Below are 17992 nucleotides of genomic sequence, written 5' to 3'. Positions count from 1 at the left end.
CACACATTGTATTTAAAAGCCTTATGCTCTCCCCTGTCCCTATCCCTAAGCCCAAGAAAACTAGTCATTCTCTTTGGTAGGCTTTCTTCTCAGGAACTTAACCTCGCCAACTACCGCGAACGGAAGCTTTTTGACCTATGAGGGATCCGTAAAACCTCGCGATACGCGGAGCTCGCGGGGAAGCTGTCATGGCTGCGCCTGTATAGAACCACGGGGTTCTGACCTCAGGTGAGTGGGCGACGGGCATAGGTGGGAACAGTTGGCAGCCCTGTACCATAGACTTCTTGCTTTTTGGAGAAAAGTCTCAGGAGTTGCTCGGGCATTAAGTTTAGGGAGGTGGGTTAATATTGGGTGGCTCAGCACTGGCTCCTAACATTTTCTGAGATCTGGTGATACTGGCTCATGTATCTATCTCCTAAGCGCAGGCCGCATGCGAGCGTCACTTTGGTTTATTGCTTCCTCTCCTCAGCGGTTCTACTTGTCCCAGTCCCTATTCTTACAAGTCCGGGTTTGGCAGTTGCTAAATCTTCATGTTGAAAAGTATCCGTCATGGGGGGTAGGAGGGAGGGGAAAGTGGGTGATGGGCATTGAGGAGGGCACCTGTTGGGATGAGCACTGGGTGTTGTATGGAAACCAATTTGACAATGAATTTCATTAAAAAAAAAAAAAGTATCCGCCAACGTTAAAACTTTCTCAGTGAAGATCTCTCCAGGCAATGGTAACATAAAATTCCTTTATTAAAAGGACATTGTGTGGGAACACTTTCCACCAGAAACCCCACTCTACTTACTTATTTTTAAAACTCATTTATACGATGACTACTTCCAAAGTAACCTGGCTTCTCTGAGACTGTACACATTGGTGGATGCGGAGGAAGCCCATGTTGGTAAAGCACTTTTACCGTTTTAATCTTTAATGTCTCCATAGGTTCTCACTTTAGTCTCTGTTAAATTCATTTCGTTTCTTTAAGTAAAAGTTTTGCTTTGATTTGTATTCTTTTTATAACCCTTTCCCCCACAGGAAAACAACGGCATGTCTTCTCTTTCACTCATAGAAGTGGCATTTGTGTTACATAGACTACTTTAAAGCGAGTTGAAAGTGTTTGAGTGGATAGCAAAATGATGAACAGAGCAAATTCCTTTTTATGGAACCTCAGACAAGTCAGTACTTTCGTTCCAACAAGCAGAACTATGAGGCTGTATCCTTTGGGATTTTCCAGACCCAGAATTGTTTTTTCATACAATTCAAACCTAAGAAACCTTCTCTTAAGTGACTTTGGCAACAGAGTGCAGTCATCTATTAGGTACCTTTTTCAGGATGCCTTAGTTTTTAAATCAAGAGACGACTTTCAAACAAAGGGCGTAAGCACTGAAACAGTCCTTACAGTTAGCAGAGGGCTTTGTCCTAGAAGACTCTCCTTTGATTCAAAACACTCTCTTTTCTCTGACGAGGGATTGAAGATAAACTTTCATCACGAGGCCTCCGATGAAAGTGTTCTCACCAAGGAAACAAAACCAACCCCTGTCAACTATAGAAAACTGTCTCGGGAGTGTAGTTCTCTGAGTGATGTGTTAGATACATTTTCAGAAGCATCTACTTTTCCCAGTAGTAACTATATTTCAGCAATGTGGACCATTGCCAAAAGGATGTCTGATGACCAGAAACGCATTGAGAAACAACTGATGTTTAACCACCCTGCATTTAGCCAACTGTGTGAACAAGTGATGAGAGAAGCCAAGATCATGCACTGTGACCACCTGCTGTTCAGTCTCCATGCTGTAGTGAAGCTGGGAATTCCTCAGAACAGTCTGCTGGTACAGACTTTGCTGAGAGTGGTCCAGGTAAAATCAAAAGGCGACTTACATATCGTTTTTCTCGACATGACATACTTTGAAAGACTGAGGGGAAATAGAGAAGTATCCTCCTTGGAAGAGATTATCAGTGGAATGGTAGTTTATATTTGTTTTTGCATATATGTGATTTAGAGACCTTAAGTTGACTGGGCCTTTCCTTCCTTTTGCTATGGACATTTATGAAAGCTTGTGCCGTTTTTTCTTCTCCAGAGTTAACCAATAGTGAGGACTAAAATGAGGAGAGATACAAAACATACAAGGAAATGTTGGTTAGTTGAAGGCAGGAGAGAAGGGAAGAGGGGAGAACTAATATTTGTTGAGTACCTGCACTTTTTCCTAGTTTTAATTAATCCTCTCAATAGCCCTGCAAGCTATTTTCGATGTTTACCTCAGTTTTGCAGATGAAAAAACAGAGTTGATGATGTTAAACAACTTGGCTAAAGTCAGACAGCTAATGGATTCATTTATTCATACAATTAACATTTATTTCGTATCAATGGTGTATCAGTTACTGCAGTTGCGACTAGAGAGAAAGATTTAGGAGACCTGATTCCTGTTCTCCCTATGGAAAGGGAAAGGGAAAGGAAGACAAATATTTTGTAGGCAATTATAAAAATAACCAACATTCGTTTAATAACTCGTACATTTACTAAATTATAGGCACTGTGCTGAGTGCAAGGGGATATAATTATGAACAAAATAACGGCCGCATGGAGCTTTAAGTGGAATGAAGGAAAACTCTAGTCTTGTAAGAGTGTGTAACAGACTTAACAGCTTAGTCAGGAGATGGCTTTCATGATGGGAAGAAGAGACAGGGGAGGAGGATACAGGGTTAGTGTTTGAGGCAGAGACACGTACAAAGTTTGAAAACAGAATTGTCTCATATAATCCTCAGTGTAGCCTTTAAAATATGTACTACTGGGGCGCCTGGGTGAGTCAGTGGGTTAAGCGCCAGACTTCGGCTCGGGTCACGATCTCATGATTCGTGGGTTCAAGCCCCACGTCAGGCTCTGTGCTGACGGCTCAGAGCCTGGCGCCTGCTTTGGATTCTGTGTCTCCCTCTCTCTCTGCTCCTCCCCCACTCACGCTTTGTCTCTCAAAAATAAATAAACATTAAAAAAAATTTTTTTTAATAGATACTATCATCTTACTAATGATTAGTAAATTGAGGCTTAGAGAGGTTAAATAACCTGGCCAAAGTTACCTTTCTGTGAATGTCACTCTTTGTAGGTCTTGAATTGCTGAGTAAATTAGCAAATACCTAGTTCATAGCAGAACAAGGATTCAAGCCCAGTAGGAGATGATATCTAAGTTGAATGAGCAGCAGCTTGTGAGAGATTGATAGTGAAAGGGATGGTGTTTGAAGCAGAGAAGATTGCCTGTTCAGAAGAGAAGTTTGGCAGGTTTGGGGGAGCTGAAAGTAGTTCAGTGGTGCTGAAGTATAGAATATTGGGGTTGTGTGTTTGAGGTAGTACGGAGGAAATTGTGTAATTGTGGTCAAGGAGGAGGGGTTATGAGTATAGAGGCAAGACCGAGACTGGAAAGGGGGGCGGAGCTCAATCATGAAGAACCTTTTATGTTTGGGTAAGGAGTTTGGAGTTATCCTATAGGCAATGGGGATCCATTAAGTATTTTAAGCAAAGTGTCAACATGTTCAAATTCATATTTTAGATCACTGTATGAGTGGAAACACCACCAGATGTGATGATGAAATGATAGCCCATTCAACTAATTGTGTACCTTTTAAGGGTGGACATCTCGTCTTTTAAACTCAATGATCAGGATTAAATAATTTTTAAATTTCTTTTTTATTTAATTTTTTTAATGTTTGTTTATTTTTGAGAGAGAGAGAGAGACAGAGACCGAGACAGAACATGAGCAGGGGAGGGGCAGAGAGAGAGAGGGAGACACAGAATCAGAAGCAGGCTTCAGGCCCTGAGCTGTCAGCACAGAACCTGATGTGGAGCTCAAACCCACAGACTGTGAGATCATGACCTGAGCGGAAGTCAGACACTTAACCGACTGAGCCACTCAGGTGTCCCAATAATTTTTAAATTTCTTGAGGATGATCTCACGTGTAGTCCTTCCTATTATAGAATTGAAGAATTAAGCTCATAGGCATATAACTGTATTTAACTTTAACTTTTTTATGTTACTCTGATTTCCATCCATCCTTCATTAAGAATGAATTTTTATTTGTGTGTGTGTGCTTAAACCACAGAATATATCTTTATTCTGTTTATTTGGTAGACTGTGTTCTCTGCACAGTTATTTAAAAGTGATTCCAATTAGTCACTACCTGGTTAGCAATGCTCTTACTGGATTTTGGACAAGTATCCCCATCAGCATAGCCTCTGTATTGGTGAGGTATGAGCAGTGGACATTTGGAGTCAGTATATCTTTAGGTACAGTTGTGTCTTGCTGACCTGTTGGAATGTTGTAAAGACAGTTTGGCTAGAGATGAAAGCTCAGTATGTCATTGCTGAATTTGTCCTTCAGTTACTTGGTCTTTCCTTTCACAGCAGATAATGATGGAATGTTGCAAATTGATATGGAAACCCTCCCATGGGAATGAGACCTTTCTTTTTCTTTCGGCCTTCTCCATTTCTTCTCATTACCTGGTTCTAAGCTAAGACTTTGTGCCTTGTTAGTCATGCCATTTTAGCAGAAGAGCATACCTCTTGCAGCCTAAGTTTTCTCACATGTGTTCACAACTACTTTTGTGAGGTGTATGAACTGGTTGTGATTAAGTTGTAGAGTACTAGATACACTGTGTTGTCACTTTTAACTTTCCGAATTATGCCCACTGCCATTTCTAGAATCTAGATTAGTACCCTAATCCAGGAGATCTGAGAGATGGAGCTGGGGGCCTGGAGCCCCCCTTGGGACCCAGTGGTAAAATGTGATAGCAGATGTGGATCAGAAGATTCACAACTGAAGCTACACTATGATAACCGGGAAAGGACAGAGAGAAATTGTAAGAGAACAGCTATCTGAGTTTCTTTGGGGATAGACAGATTACCGTGTATACCTCAGTAGCTCTTACGTTACTGCATTTGTTGTCTCCATGCTGAACTTGAGTCCTAAGAAGAAGTCAAAATAATGTTTGATAAAAGTCACTTCAGAAGCTTCTGAATATGATCAGTACCAAATGGATTTTCAGTGGTAATGATGAATGTAAAAAGTGTTGGTGCACAAAAGCGTGTGTTGGTTATTTGGGAAATTCACTTCATAATACATTTCATTTCCCAAAGATGTTGTTTCTTGTGGGCTGGCTATGAATTATTGGTTTGATACTTAGTCATATAATTGAAAGCGTCAGTTCAGCAGTTTTGCTTTGGTGAGATCGTCTGCTCTGGGCTTATCATCTGCAGTGTTCTTGTAATTATATTTCAATAGGAACGTATCAATGAGTGTGATGAGAAATGTCTTTCAGTTTTGTCAACTGTTTTAGAGGCAATGGAGCCATGCAAGAATGTGGATGTTCTTCGAGCAGGAGTGCGGTGAGTCCTGTCTTACGCTTTCTTCATGTGGCATTCCCTTTTATATCTCCAATCAAAAACCAAGAGGAAAGCTGATCTGCCTTTTTTGGGTGGGGGGAGACTTTGTTGCAGTATAGTCTTCAGTACCTTAGTAAACTTCAAATCCTGACTCTGGATCAGGAAAAGCTAGAAATAATACTTCTTTTAGGGTCTACCATAAAAAAAAAGTGTGGGCAATAGTGAATTCTAAATTGGTCTTAAAACACAGTACTGATGTGGGCTGGGGGAGAATTGACATGTGTTCCGCTCATCACGGTTATTTGGGCACCATGGGGAGGTTACGTGGCGCTGACTTGGCCTGAAAAGGGGCTTGAGTTTTATAATTTATAAAATTGCTGCAACTGATGTGTTGTCATAGGTTTGTGAGGATAGTACTTAATTTCCTTTTTCATTGACTGTGCATTGGGATATCTTACTATAATCTCCTGATATGATTTGTTTATTCATAATGGTAGCAGAATAATGTGAGAGGACAGTGCTGGGCTGGCCCTGCATCTTTAACTACTTACACTCGCCCGTGGGTAGGCACATTATTTTTATGGGCTTCATCTTCCCTGCCTAGAATTAGGAGCAGGACCAAATGACTCCTAAGATAACTTTGGTTTTCAGACACTAGAATTGTGGGGTTTATTGTGTATAATTACAGGATACTAGCCGATCAGCAAGTCTGGAAAATTGAACGTGTCTTCACATTACAAGCTGTGATGAAATGTGTTGGAAAAGACGCACCAATTGCTCTTAAAAGGAAACTGGAGGTAAACACATTTTGGATTTTCTCTAGTGGCAGGATTTGAAAAAAAATTTTCTTACGACCTGCTATCAGTTCCTGAAGTCAGTTTTTTAGGAGGACATTGTTGTGCTTTGGGGTTATAACTTTGCTAAAGTGAAATAATAGATGCAGATTTATATTTTTTGTATATACAAATATATGTGTTTAATCTGTGTATCTATTTGAGTCATTCTGCTCAAACTTTATCCTTTTTACTTAAAGATAAATTTACTTTACTTTGCCACAAGTTACAAATTAAAGTTTGTTTTCTTTAGATGAAAGCCTTGAGAGAATTAGACAGGTTTTCCGATTTGAATAGCCAGCACATGTTTGAGGCTTTAGCTGCCATGAATCACCGCTCTATTACACTTCTGAATGAATGCAGTAAGATGGTCATAGGTAAGAGGAATTTTTCTTTCATGATTCTTAGCATCTGACCTACTGTTGAGGACTGTATTTGTTTTGTTTGTCTTAAGATCTTTGCTGTTATACAGACACTATCTGATATGATTAGATCTGAATTTTATTTTTGCCTTTGTTTTTTACAAAGTACAGTGCTATTTTTTTTTTTTTTCTAAAGAAACAAAAGTATCGAGTGTAGAGTGTCTTGGATGTTACGTTCAAAGCCGTGTGGTAATTTTTGTTTGTTTATTTAACTCATTCTTAAAGGTAATATCCATGGGTGTCCTTTTAAAGTATTGATCAACATACTGCAGTCTTGCAGAGACCTCCGATACCGTAATTTAGATCTTTTTAAGGGAATAGCAGATTATGTGGCTACAACTATTGACATCTGGAAGTTAAAACAAGTAAGTTTGTTAGCAGTTTAGAATAAGCCTCAGAAACTTGGGAGAAGCATATCAATTCATTTCCCATTCTGAGTATTTCTCTATCAGCTCTATAGCAGTTAAAAGAGCAAAATATTCCAATGTTGGATTTACTTTTGAAAAATCAGCTCCTTATCATTTATGTCTAGGAGTTACCTGTTAACACACTATTCAATCTTTTGACTATCTTTCTGAAATAAAAATTATATTGTCCAAAGTTTGCTCTTCTATTTGTTTTTCAAAAAAAAAACCAGTTGTGTGGTACTCTGGATAATTAGGATTATTTCTGTTTCTGCTTTTACTTTTTTAGATTTAGAATAATAAAAATGGGTAATGTGGCAGGCTTATGCATTTGGAAGAATAAAATGCCATTACTTAATGATCATGCCTATTTTCTATTTATGAAAAGTTGTCTTGTTTCCTCCAGAGTAAGAACCTTTAAATTTGGGGGCTGTGTTAGCAATATAAATATCTAGAAGCAGCTGGTAAAAATTTCTTTTTGTGACGAAGCAGTGGTAATTGCGTTAGATCACTAGATTCACTTTACCTTGGAGGGTAAAGTATATATTTAGATTGCCATGGAAATTTTCTTTGGAAAGAGAAGCACTAATTGTGAGAAGTTCCAAGAGGGAAATGAGAAGTGGACTGGAAATTTTAATTTAATCATAGTATTTCATCTCTGTTCTCATTTGTACAGCTCAATGTGGAATAGAGAAATTTTTGAGTTCTCTCTTACATGTTCTCTCTTCCTTTTGGATGTAGGAAGTGTCTGGGTTTGGAAGAGGGAATAGTTCAAGATGATTCGGTCATTTTGAAAAACCTCAGAAAAGGTGTATTTAAAGTAGTTTTCATATCCGTTGTATGAAAAACCTATAGGAAATGATTTAGAAATATGGAAACCATTGTATGCTCTGGTTCTCAGCTTATAAAAAGATAGTATTAATACCTGATTCAAGAATTACTGGAACAGATTTCGTGAGGAAGAGAGAACTGTTTCTTTGTGGAGAATATTCTCTTCAGACAGTTCTATTGAGATCTAAAACAGTTACTGGTAGCATGCTGTAATTATTAAAAGTTTTTCCTCAATTCACTCTTTTAAAGGTTCTCTTTCTCCTCATTTTACTTGAAGACCTTGGCTTCCGACATACTGATTTGATGGACTTGTTCATGAAAAAAGTGATAGATGATCCTGCTTCTCTAAACATGAAAAGCATTATCTCTATTCTTCACGTGTATTCTTCTCTCAATCACTTCTACAAATGCCAGACCCAAGAGTACGTACTTGTTCTTTTTTTTTTTTAATTTGTTTATTGCTGCATAACATACTTCAGGAGAAGATTACATATTGTCATAAGCTTAATGGATTGTTACAAGTGAACACATCCATGGTCATTATCTATATCAACAAATAAAACATTAGTATACTTTATTTGAGAAGTTAAACAGAACTTCATTTTATTTTATTTTTGCTGTTCTTTTTTCTTTTTTGCCTTGCTTGTTTCTTTGTTCATTATGACATATTTGTTAATTCAGCATAGGAGTCTTCATTTCAAACTCTCCCAGCTTATTCCCTCAGCTCCTGAGTTCATAGTTCAGTTTTCACCCTGACTATTCAATTGGTCCCAGACTACTGTTTTCTGTAATTTTCATTTTTAACCACAACCATGCACTTCTGTTAAATACAGCAGCTCCTCAGACGTGCTGGGCTCTTTCATACCTCTGCTTTCCACCCAGAACATCTTTTCTCCCTTTCTAATCAGATTGGATTCGCTGAAACCCAAAATGCATATAAAATGTCACTTGCTAGAAGAGTGATTAAAAGCCCGGACTCTGGAGTCTGCTTAGGTTTGAATCCCAGCTCTGCCATTTGTTAGCTACTTAACTGTCAGCAAGTTACTTGCCTGTGCCTCGGTTTCATCATCTATTAAAATGGGGATCAGAAGTAAGAATTATTTCTAATCACATTGGGTTGTTATGAGGATTAAACGAGTTAACCTGTGTTAGGTTCTTAAAGCAGTGCCCGGCACATAGTAATTGTTAGATTACAAAAAAAACTTACAGCGTAGGTCACAGGCTGGCAGGAATAAACTAGGGCAGTTCTGAGGGTCTCAGTGGCAAGAGTCACAGGCCATCACTTTGCCATCAGGTAAGTTACTTGACTGCAGCTGCTTTCTGTCCCTGTGGTTTTCCCTCAGGATTCAGATTTCTAAAACAGCAAGTCTGGTTGACTGGGTTTGGGTCACATGCCCGTCACTTTGGAGCACGTAACCCAAGAATCCTTGGCCCACTGAAAAGCAGCTGCCCACTGTACCCTCCATCGTACTGAAAAACTCAGTCTGTGCTGCATTTCCCGTGCCTTCCCTACTTGTCCCCATCAGAGCCCTTGTGCTTGTCATATCTATGAATCTCTGGTGGAGCCCTGACGCAGAGCTGTAATCACTTATCAATAAGCCTGTCTCTGCTTCTCAGATGGAAAGCTCTCTAGAGTGAGACCCAGGTTCTTGTTATTCTGAACTGAGCACAAGACCTGGCACTGAATAGGCATCTAATAAAGGTTTAAAAGTACCCCCAAACTTGGTCTTTCTCTACTCCCACGCTTGTCTTTGACGCTGGCTCCCATGTACCTCCTGCACTTTCTTGACAAACACCGTCAAGCAGTGATAATTAAAACTCCAGAAACAGCTGCACAGATTCCATGGTATTAGGAGAAAAAGCACTGGGTGGTTAGGGAGTTTTTCAGCCTATTTGTAAGCATTGCAAGAGACAACTTGGTCGAAATTGTTACATTGTGTTCCCTGTTCTTCTACTCCCCTTAAGGAGACAGGGCGTGGATATCCAGAGGAAGGAAGTAAATGGTAGGTACCAAATGAACACTCTCCGGAAGAGAGAGATAGGATGCTGGGGTCTTAGGCTGTAGCGGCAGAGATTTTAAAAGCAGGCCAGCTCAGAGCATTTGGGAAATAAGTTGACTGGAAGAGAGCGGTAGAAGATTTGGCTGAGCGTAGTGTATATCCACATGTTGTACGTTAATCATTTTGTTTATGTGATGGCCTCTGGGAGACAGGGTGTGTTAAATCCAGAATATGTTCCTGGGTTTGAAACCCAAGGAAGAAAACATTGTAACGGTTAAGCTGTCCTTTCAGTCCTTTGGTTTCTTCTTGATCTGTATTTACCACCCTGTAAATAATCCCAGATTTGCATCTCTGGTCCTTAGTGTGCCTCTGGACTCCAGGACTTCTGTGGTTTGCATGTGGTCACCATGTATCTTCTTCCTCTTCTTTTTCTTTCTTTTCTTCCTCCTCTTCTCCCCCCCTCCTCTTCCTCCTCCAGCAGTTATTTACTGTTTACTAAATACTATGTGAAGTGATGTTTTAAACCACTTTATTGAGGTCTGATTAACATGTAAAAAACTACATGTTTAATGCACCCAACTTGGTGAGTTTTTCACTCATTATTCTTGATTCTTTTCTACTCACCTTCTCTTCCTCATGTCTTCCTCATCTAAATTTGATTATTTAGTCAGAAAACGTATACTAAGCACGTGGCTACTTAGGGCAAAGATGAATGAGACACATCCTTTTTTTTTTTTTTTTTTTTTTTTTAAGATTTTAAGTAATCTCTATATGCAACGTGGGACTTGAACTCATAACCATAAGATCAAGAGTCCCACGCCCTTCCCACCGAGCCAGCCAGGCGCCCCAAGACACAATCCTTTTTTGCCAGGATTCTATGTAATGGGTAAGGTAGATTTTGGCAATCGAATACAGCATAGAAATTGGAGTGAGAGAATTTTATGCAGGATAAATGGCAATAGAGGAAGACTGTGCCAGGACACTAGCCAGCCTGGTGACATGGAGGTTCAGGATGAATGCCAAGCAGTGCTGCCTGGAGAGGTGGTTCCTAAGCAGATCTTAAAAGATGGAGCAGTAGGAGGTAACCATAGGAAGATAAGCAGGAAGGAAGATTCTGAGCAGAAAGGACTCCATATTCAGTCTGGGAGGAAAGAAACAGCAGAGCATGTGCAGGGAAGGACGTGCAGTTGGGTGCTGCTAAAACACGAGGAACGGCAGGAATGGGATGAGAAGATTCGAGAGGTGATCAGCACCCAGGCTCCAGAATCGGTCATCTGCAGCCCGCCCTTTCTCGCCTCACTGCCTTCTCTGGGATCTTTCCCCTTCTTCCCATCCCATTGTAACTCCCACAGTCCTGCTCAGCCTGCCCTGGCCTCCACTGTCTCCCTCACCCCCTCCTGCTGCCCCTGGGACCTACCAGCTGATCTGAGACTTTTTCCTCTACAGGCTCACTGTGCAAAGGGCTCGCTCACGGGCGCGCTTGCCTTCGCTCTGCAGCGTGGCCCCACCAGCTCCTTACAATAGCACAGATAGCACGCACTCTCAGGGGTCCATTTCTTTGCTCAGTTTCAAATGATCTTCCCTTCTCCTGTCTTTTCCACTTGTTGAAATTCTCCTTAGCCCCAAAGCTCTATCTACTTACTTTGCTGTGTGCTATCTCAGTACTTTGCATGTCCCATAATGATAGATAGCTTCTAAGATTCTGACTGACCTGGGTTCAGAACCTGCCTGTGCTGTTTATCACCAGTGTCACCCTGGGCAAGTGACCTCTCCTACTGTGCTCTTTCCTCTCTTCATGCATGTTTAACTGCTTTGTTACACTGTATAAATAACACTGCTTCTGGATGGTAGGATTAGGCTTGCAGTTCTTTTACTTTTAACTCAGAATATTGGTAGCTGGAGAATCTACACTGGTGTTTCAGGCCTTACAGACATACTCATCGTACAAATCCAGTATCGTGGTTAAAAGTCTCTGGAGCCTGACAACTTGGGTTCCAACACTGTCTCTGCTACTTCCTGGCTGTTTTTTCTTGGACAAGTTCTTCAACCTCAATGAACCTGTTTACTTATCTTTTTTTAAGAGGATAATAAAAATACCTACCCCATAAAGCTTTAGTAGTGATTAAATGAGTTAAAGCCTATGAAGTATTTGCTCTGTATAAGACATATGACAGTAGTTCACTAGCATTTATTGAGAATCTATATTTATTATGAGGTAGCCACCTGACCTGAGGGGCATGTGAATACTTCCTGCCAGTCTGATTTTCTTACTTCCTTTCTTTGGACTCCTTAAAGCCATTGGTTCTCTGGCACCTAACTCGCCTCACCATGACCTGGTGTTCTGTTCATGTTTGAAAGCTGACTTTTCTTTGTTCCCCTGAAGGTTCCAGGAAGCTATGGCTCATTCTCTGACTGGTTACCTTCACCACATCTCTTCTGAAAACCTCTTGAAAGCTGTGTCTTCATTTTGCTTGATGAACCATTTTCCCCTGGCCCTTATTAATCAGCTTCTCCAAAAGGACATCATCAATGAGCTGCTGACATCAGGTATGGCGTCGGTGTACAATGGCGACTAAAATAAGGCAATACCCTGGCTGCCTTGTGATTCCGAATGGGGTCATAGGTGGAGCAGATGCTACTGAGGACAGAACCACAAATGATGAAGTTGAAGGCCAATGCTTTAAACCAGCAAACCAGCCTCCGTTAATGACAGATCCCAGATACAGAAGGCAAGGATAAGAAACACATCATCGTTGTTCCTTTTTTTTTTTAATTTTTTTTCTTAATGTTTTTTTTTTTATTTTTTTATTTTTTTATTTATTTTTGAGAGAGAGAGAGAGACAGAGCATGAGCAGGGAAGGGGCAGAGAGACAGGGAGACACAGAATCGGAAGCAGGCTCCAGGCTCTGAGCCATCAGCACAGAGCCCAATGCGGGGCTCGAACTCACAGACCGTGAGATCGTGACCTGAGCCGAAGTCAGACGTTTAACCGACTGAACCACCCAGGCGCCCCCTTTGTTCCTTTTATTTACGCTGTCTGCACCTGTACAAAGGCCGAGTGTTCAAGGTGTTCTCTATGCCTTGATCGGAGATGTTTGTCATTCCCAATCCTTACGTGTCACCTTTGAAGCCAAGTTCAGTCAGCTTTTGCAGCTCTAAACACTTTGTCACTCGTGGCCTACAACGAGGATACACCCCCTAGGTCAAGCAATCAAATAGTTCCCAAAGTAGTGAATTCATTTACTCTTGAAACGAAATTAATTGTTGACTTTTGGTCTTTTATATTAAACAAAGAAAAGCAATATTTGGCCGGATGTGCAAAATTTGATCATGTGTCTGAGAACAGAGAAGTTTAAATTCTTTGAAAAAACAATGTTAGGAAATTCTGAAGTTGAATTGTGAAGGAGGAACACCACGTGCTGATTTTTTTAAGCGGTTACTGTGGGGGAAGCAGCCTTGACCCAGGAAACCTGGATTCTAGTCCCGACTTTGCCTTTTGGTAATCATGAGGCACTTGAACATTCCTGGGCCTTCCCTCATCACTCAGTGAAGAGTTTAGACTAAATCATCTTGAGAGAGATTTTAAACTGTAAGAGGTCATCAAATACTGATCTAGACACTGGGAACTAATCTAGACCAAACTGATCTGGGCATTGATCTAGACTCTGGGAACTAGGGAGACACAAAGACTCCTCTCGATAGGAAACAAATCATCAGAAACATACATACGTGAATAGAATGTCTTAACTGTGGCACTAGTGTTTTTTGGTAACTAAATATTTTTTCTTAACTCTAGATTTTCTTTCTCTTTTTTTTTAGGTGACATAGAGAGGAACGTTCACAAGCTTCGTATTTTGGCCGCTTGCCTAAAACTTGATACTTCTTGTCCCAAGGCCGTAGACTTAGCGCTGCCGCCGCTGCCTTCCACACCGCTATCTCCAAACGCGAAGGTGGCAGACGCACTAAGTAGCCTCCTGGGAGAAGGATACTTCTTAAGAAATGTACAGTTGCCACATAATTACCATATCGGTATGGGGCTTTATGAGATTTTCCTCTACCGTATTTTATTTATTTTCCTTTATTTTGGACAAAGATGGGTTTTCCGCAGCAGGTTAGTGCGGCGTTGGCCCCAGACTGGGCTGCCTGATTTGGGCTCTTGCTCTGTGCGTACTCGTGCTGCGTTTTCGGGCCCTCCCCAGCCCCCGGCCTCTTGTCCGTGAAGCGGCAGTAAACGTGGTGCCCACCTCCTAGGGTTCCTGTGGTGAATAAATGAGATTATATGTGTGAAATCCAGACTAGAGTCTGGCACGTGGTAAGCTCAACATAGTTTTTGTCTGATGCCGTTATCGTTATTAGTAGTGGTAGTATACATTTTGAAACAGAAAATCACTTTGAGCAATGTTTGAAAAATTCTTTTCTTTCAGATTTTGAAGTCAGAATGGATATTAACAGGAGTCAAGTGCTTCCATTTTCCCATATGGATGCGGTAACTTCTGCTGCAGATATTCAAAGGTTGCTTGCATATGTTCATTTAAATCTTAATTCTCAAAGACTTCATAATAAGTAGCAGTAACAATACTAAGACCTTATATTTGTGTAGAACTTATAATGTACCAAGAGACTTCTCATCCATTAATCTCCTTAGGTGTAAATGTGGACATTGATTAAAGACAGTGGACTGGAGTTGAGCTGTTAAATAGGCAGTGTGTGTGTGTTTTTTTTTTAATAGGAAGTTTTTAAAAATCAGGTTTTAAAGCTGAATACTACAATAAAACAATGTCAACATAATTGAAACTATCGGTGCAATATAAACTTTTGACAAGATAGTGTAATAGTCATCATAAAAAATGAAGGCATCTACGAAAATTAAATACCCAGTAAATATTTTGTTCTACCACCGGGATCTTTCCAAAGGTAGAGAAACTTTAGCTTTTTAATGAAGTTGTATCGTGTATGGGTCAGACTGTATTGAAGTTAATCATAAGCCGTTTCCTTGACTCGCATACTACAAACCGTGTGTCTCTGGAGAATTGTGATACTGTGCCCCAGAGGATGTCCTGCCGAGCCAGTGAAGCAGGTGCTTCCGGTCATGTTGCGACACCCCGTGTTCGGTCAGCCTTCGTACAAAGGCTCTGCTAGGCCCTGCGGGGTGCACGAAGTAGAGGCAGACGTGGATCCCGACCCCAAGGAACCTGTCTCTCGATTGCTTTATAGGACATGCACGTAAATACAGTAGGGAGAGGTATAGAAACAGATCTGTAGGCGTTCAGACTCTTAACCTGCTCATCCCTCTCCATTCTCATACGACTCTTTAACTTTACCCTTTTCTGAATCCATCTAGCTTGTTCCTTGTCCATCTGTTTCACTGTGATCTTCCCTGTACTGTCACCCATCTCCCCTGAAGGAATAGCTTTCTCCGTGACCTCTGTGAAAGCTAATTGTTCTTTTTCAGGTACTCCATTGTTCTGGCCTAATAATATACAAGCTTTCAGCCTAAAGTCCTGAGGAGAAGTAAGGAATGTGAGCATTCCTTTAAAAGATAAAATTTCTCTTATGTTATCTCAGATAACAGCCAAAGTATAACAGAAGAGAGAAAGGATACAAATGTCTTATTTTCCCCCCAGCCAACTTAATCTTTCCAAAAGGCCAAGAACAATGAAAAAACAAATTACGCCTTCCATATTTTGTTACACATACAGATTTTATCTTTTTAACAGTTTGGCCTTTCTCTTAGCTTTTCCTGTTTTGTGTTTGGTCTCTCTGATTTTCAGATGCTGCTCTCTCTGGACCATGTGTATACAAGGAGAACATTTGCCATTTCGTTTTTCTACATCAGTACTTCTAGTAGCATAAATAATTATATTCGGGTCAGAGATTGAACACTGCACAGGAAAGCCTTGAAATGCTTTCCTATCTGGATATTTTCCTCATCAAGAATGTAGCCATCCTTGAAGGTGGTTGAGGGATAGCTGCGTAAAGCATTATTGCAAGCTTTTGGTTTCTAAAGCAGCCTTCATGTGCTGGAGTGTTTGTAAAGGCCGAGTAACAAGGAGGTGGAGGACGGGAGGGGCAGTGGGGAACAGTGAGGCCTGTGGTTGGCAGAGAGCTCAGCCATGAAATCTGCAAAGAACAGGAGCACAGCAGATTGTACATGCAATCTCATTAATAACGGGTCTCCTTTTGTGCATTTTTGTCTTCAGAGTAGCTGTGCTGTGTGTTCCTAGATCTACTTACTGTTTGGATTTAACCCACCCCAGAGGATTCCTTGCTATGAAAATGCGGCATTTGAAAGTAATGGGTTTTCATGTAATCTTGGTAAGAAGAAAATGCACACGAGATACTCTTCAGTGACTGATGTCTGTTCTGCTGGGGATGTTGTGGTTGAGGGTGGTCACAAGGACTCTAGGGGAATCGTCAGCAGTATTGCAGTAATTCTTTGGAAAAGAACATTTCTGTATGTGATTTGGTTTTTACTCAGCTGATAGCTGTCATTTACTAGGAGTTTTATAAATGCTACATTTGGTCAACTTTAATCCTTTTTGGTAGGAGGAAAAATTTCTTATTTAAGACCCATGACATCATATTCATTTCGCAGAGTTCCTTAAGGGAAGGAAAGATGAGAATTTAAGCTTTGTTTTCATGGGCTGGTGTGAGGCTACTGTAGGAAGTATGTCTCCAGGAAAAGCTAGCTGCTTGTAAGAGGGGAGCTCACATCTCATCTTGATTCCAACTCCACAGCTTTGCGTGACCAGCCTTTCCAGATGTCTCTGTATGGAGCAAGAACCTTGTGAACGAATTTATATATATGTTAGCGTTGGGATCTATCTAATTGCCACTCATTTGGTCCTGCATATTATGTGAAATGTAAACATTCACATTTACGTTATGATACTTTCCTATCCAAAAATGGATTACATGTATATTACTGAGGTTAAGACGCCACATTTCTCTTAATGGGCTACTGTTTAAGCTTTTTCCCCATAAGGGATATTGTATGTATTCTAAGGAAGATTATCCCAAGAAAGGGATTTTTTCACCCTTTAGAGGACCTTAGTTTTTTAAATGTTTATTTATTTTTGAGAGGGGGGGTGCAGAGAGAGAGGGAGACAGACAATCCCAAGCAGGGCCCCCAACGTGGGGCTCTATCCCACAAACCATGAGATCATGACTTGAGCCTAAATCCAGAGTTGGATGCTTAACCATTTGGGCCACCCACGTGCCCCAGAGAGCTTTAAACTTTTTAGAATTTTCACTGATAGAGCTTTCTTCAACCCTACCTAGCACATTCTCTTACTAACCCTTTAAAATATGAGTAATCATAAGATAGCACTTGCTTTAAAATTTTTTCTTGTTAATGTTTTTATTTATTTTTGAGAGAGACAGAGACAGAATGCGAGTGGGTTAGGGGCAGAGAGAGAGGGAGACACAGAATCCGAAGCAGGATCCAGGCTCTGAGCTGTCAGCACAGTGCCCGACACGGGGCTTGAACTCACGAGCTGTGAGATCATGACCTGAGCCGAAGTTGGACTCTCAATGGACTGAGCCACCCAGGCGCCCCAGCACTTGCTTTTGAAGAGCAGTTGGCTTGATATCATGTTGATATGCTTGGATCTCGAAACTAGCTTTTATTTTATGCATTGTCTTCTTGCAAACTGATTATTTTCTCCTTTCTTTGGTAAGGTCCATAACTGGGAGATAGAAAGACTGCAGATGAAGGATGTAGTCACGTTTTTGAAGACTGAACTCTATTCAGCTGAAGCCTTTCCTACTGCTGATGTAAATCTGCAAAGCACGTGTTAAAATGGAAGCCGCCTTTTCATATTGGGAGACGTAAATTTGTAAAATAACTTTAATAAAGGCTGCAATTCAGTTGTCAGTGGAATCTACCTGACTAGTCACTGTAACAAAAAGTATCACTTCAGTTCACTGTTAAAATTAATTTGAAGAGTGGGAGAGTGTTGTTATTGGCATTTTAGAAGGTGCTAAGAAAACTCCAGGGGGATCACTTTTCCAACCCAACCTGTTTCCTCCAGTGCACAGATATGTGACAGATTCATGAGGTTTTATTTTGGCTCCTGAGCTTTGATGCATTGAACACTGGCTTCTTAGTTGTGAAGGGCAGCAGCTAAGGTGGCACGGGCAGTCCTTG

At 40.7% G+C, this 17992-nt stretch overlaps 1 protein-coding gene across 2 annotated transcripts; it reads left to right on the top strand.

The window, feature by feature from the left end:
* Positions 1–27: 27 nt before the first annotated feature.
* FASTKD2 (FAST kinase domains 2) lies at positions 28–17719 on the top strand. Of its 2 annotated transcripts, XM_047872057.1 has the most exons (12): positions 28–228; positions 1021–1841; positions 5253–5356; positions 6042–6150; positions 6440–6563; positions 6834–6973; positions 8093–8265; positions 12227–12390; positions 13663–13872; positions 14268–14355; positions 16044–16158; positions 17524–17719. In XM_047872057.1, exons 2-12 carry the CDS (start codon positions 1119–1121, stop codon positions 17641–17643), a joined length of 2070 nt encoding a protein of 689 aa, XP_047728013.1. In that variant the 5' UTR covers positions 28–228; positions 1021–1118; the 3' UTR covers positions 17644–17719. The 2 variants fall into 2 exon arrangements, with proteins under 2 accessions (XP_047728013.1, XP_047728014.1); XM_047872058.1 differs by lacking the exon at positions 17524–17719 and having other exon boundaries at positions 13663–13844; positions 16044–16161.
* Positions 17720–17992: the final 273 nt, after the last annotated feature.

This window comes from Prionailurus viverrinus, chromosome C1, assembly GCF_022837055.1.
Source record: "Prionailurus viverrinus isolate Anna chromosome C1, UM_Priviv_1.0, whole genome shotgun sequence".
NCBI classification, from domain to species: Eukaryota; Metazoa; Chordata; class Mammalia; order Carnivora; family Felidae; genus Prionailurus; species Prionailurus viverrinus.
Note: the sequence above shows the minus strand (reverse complement) of the source record. Positions and strands in the feature narration are given on the sequence as shown.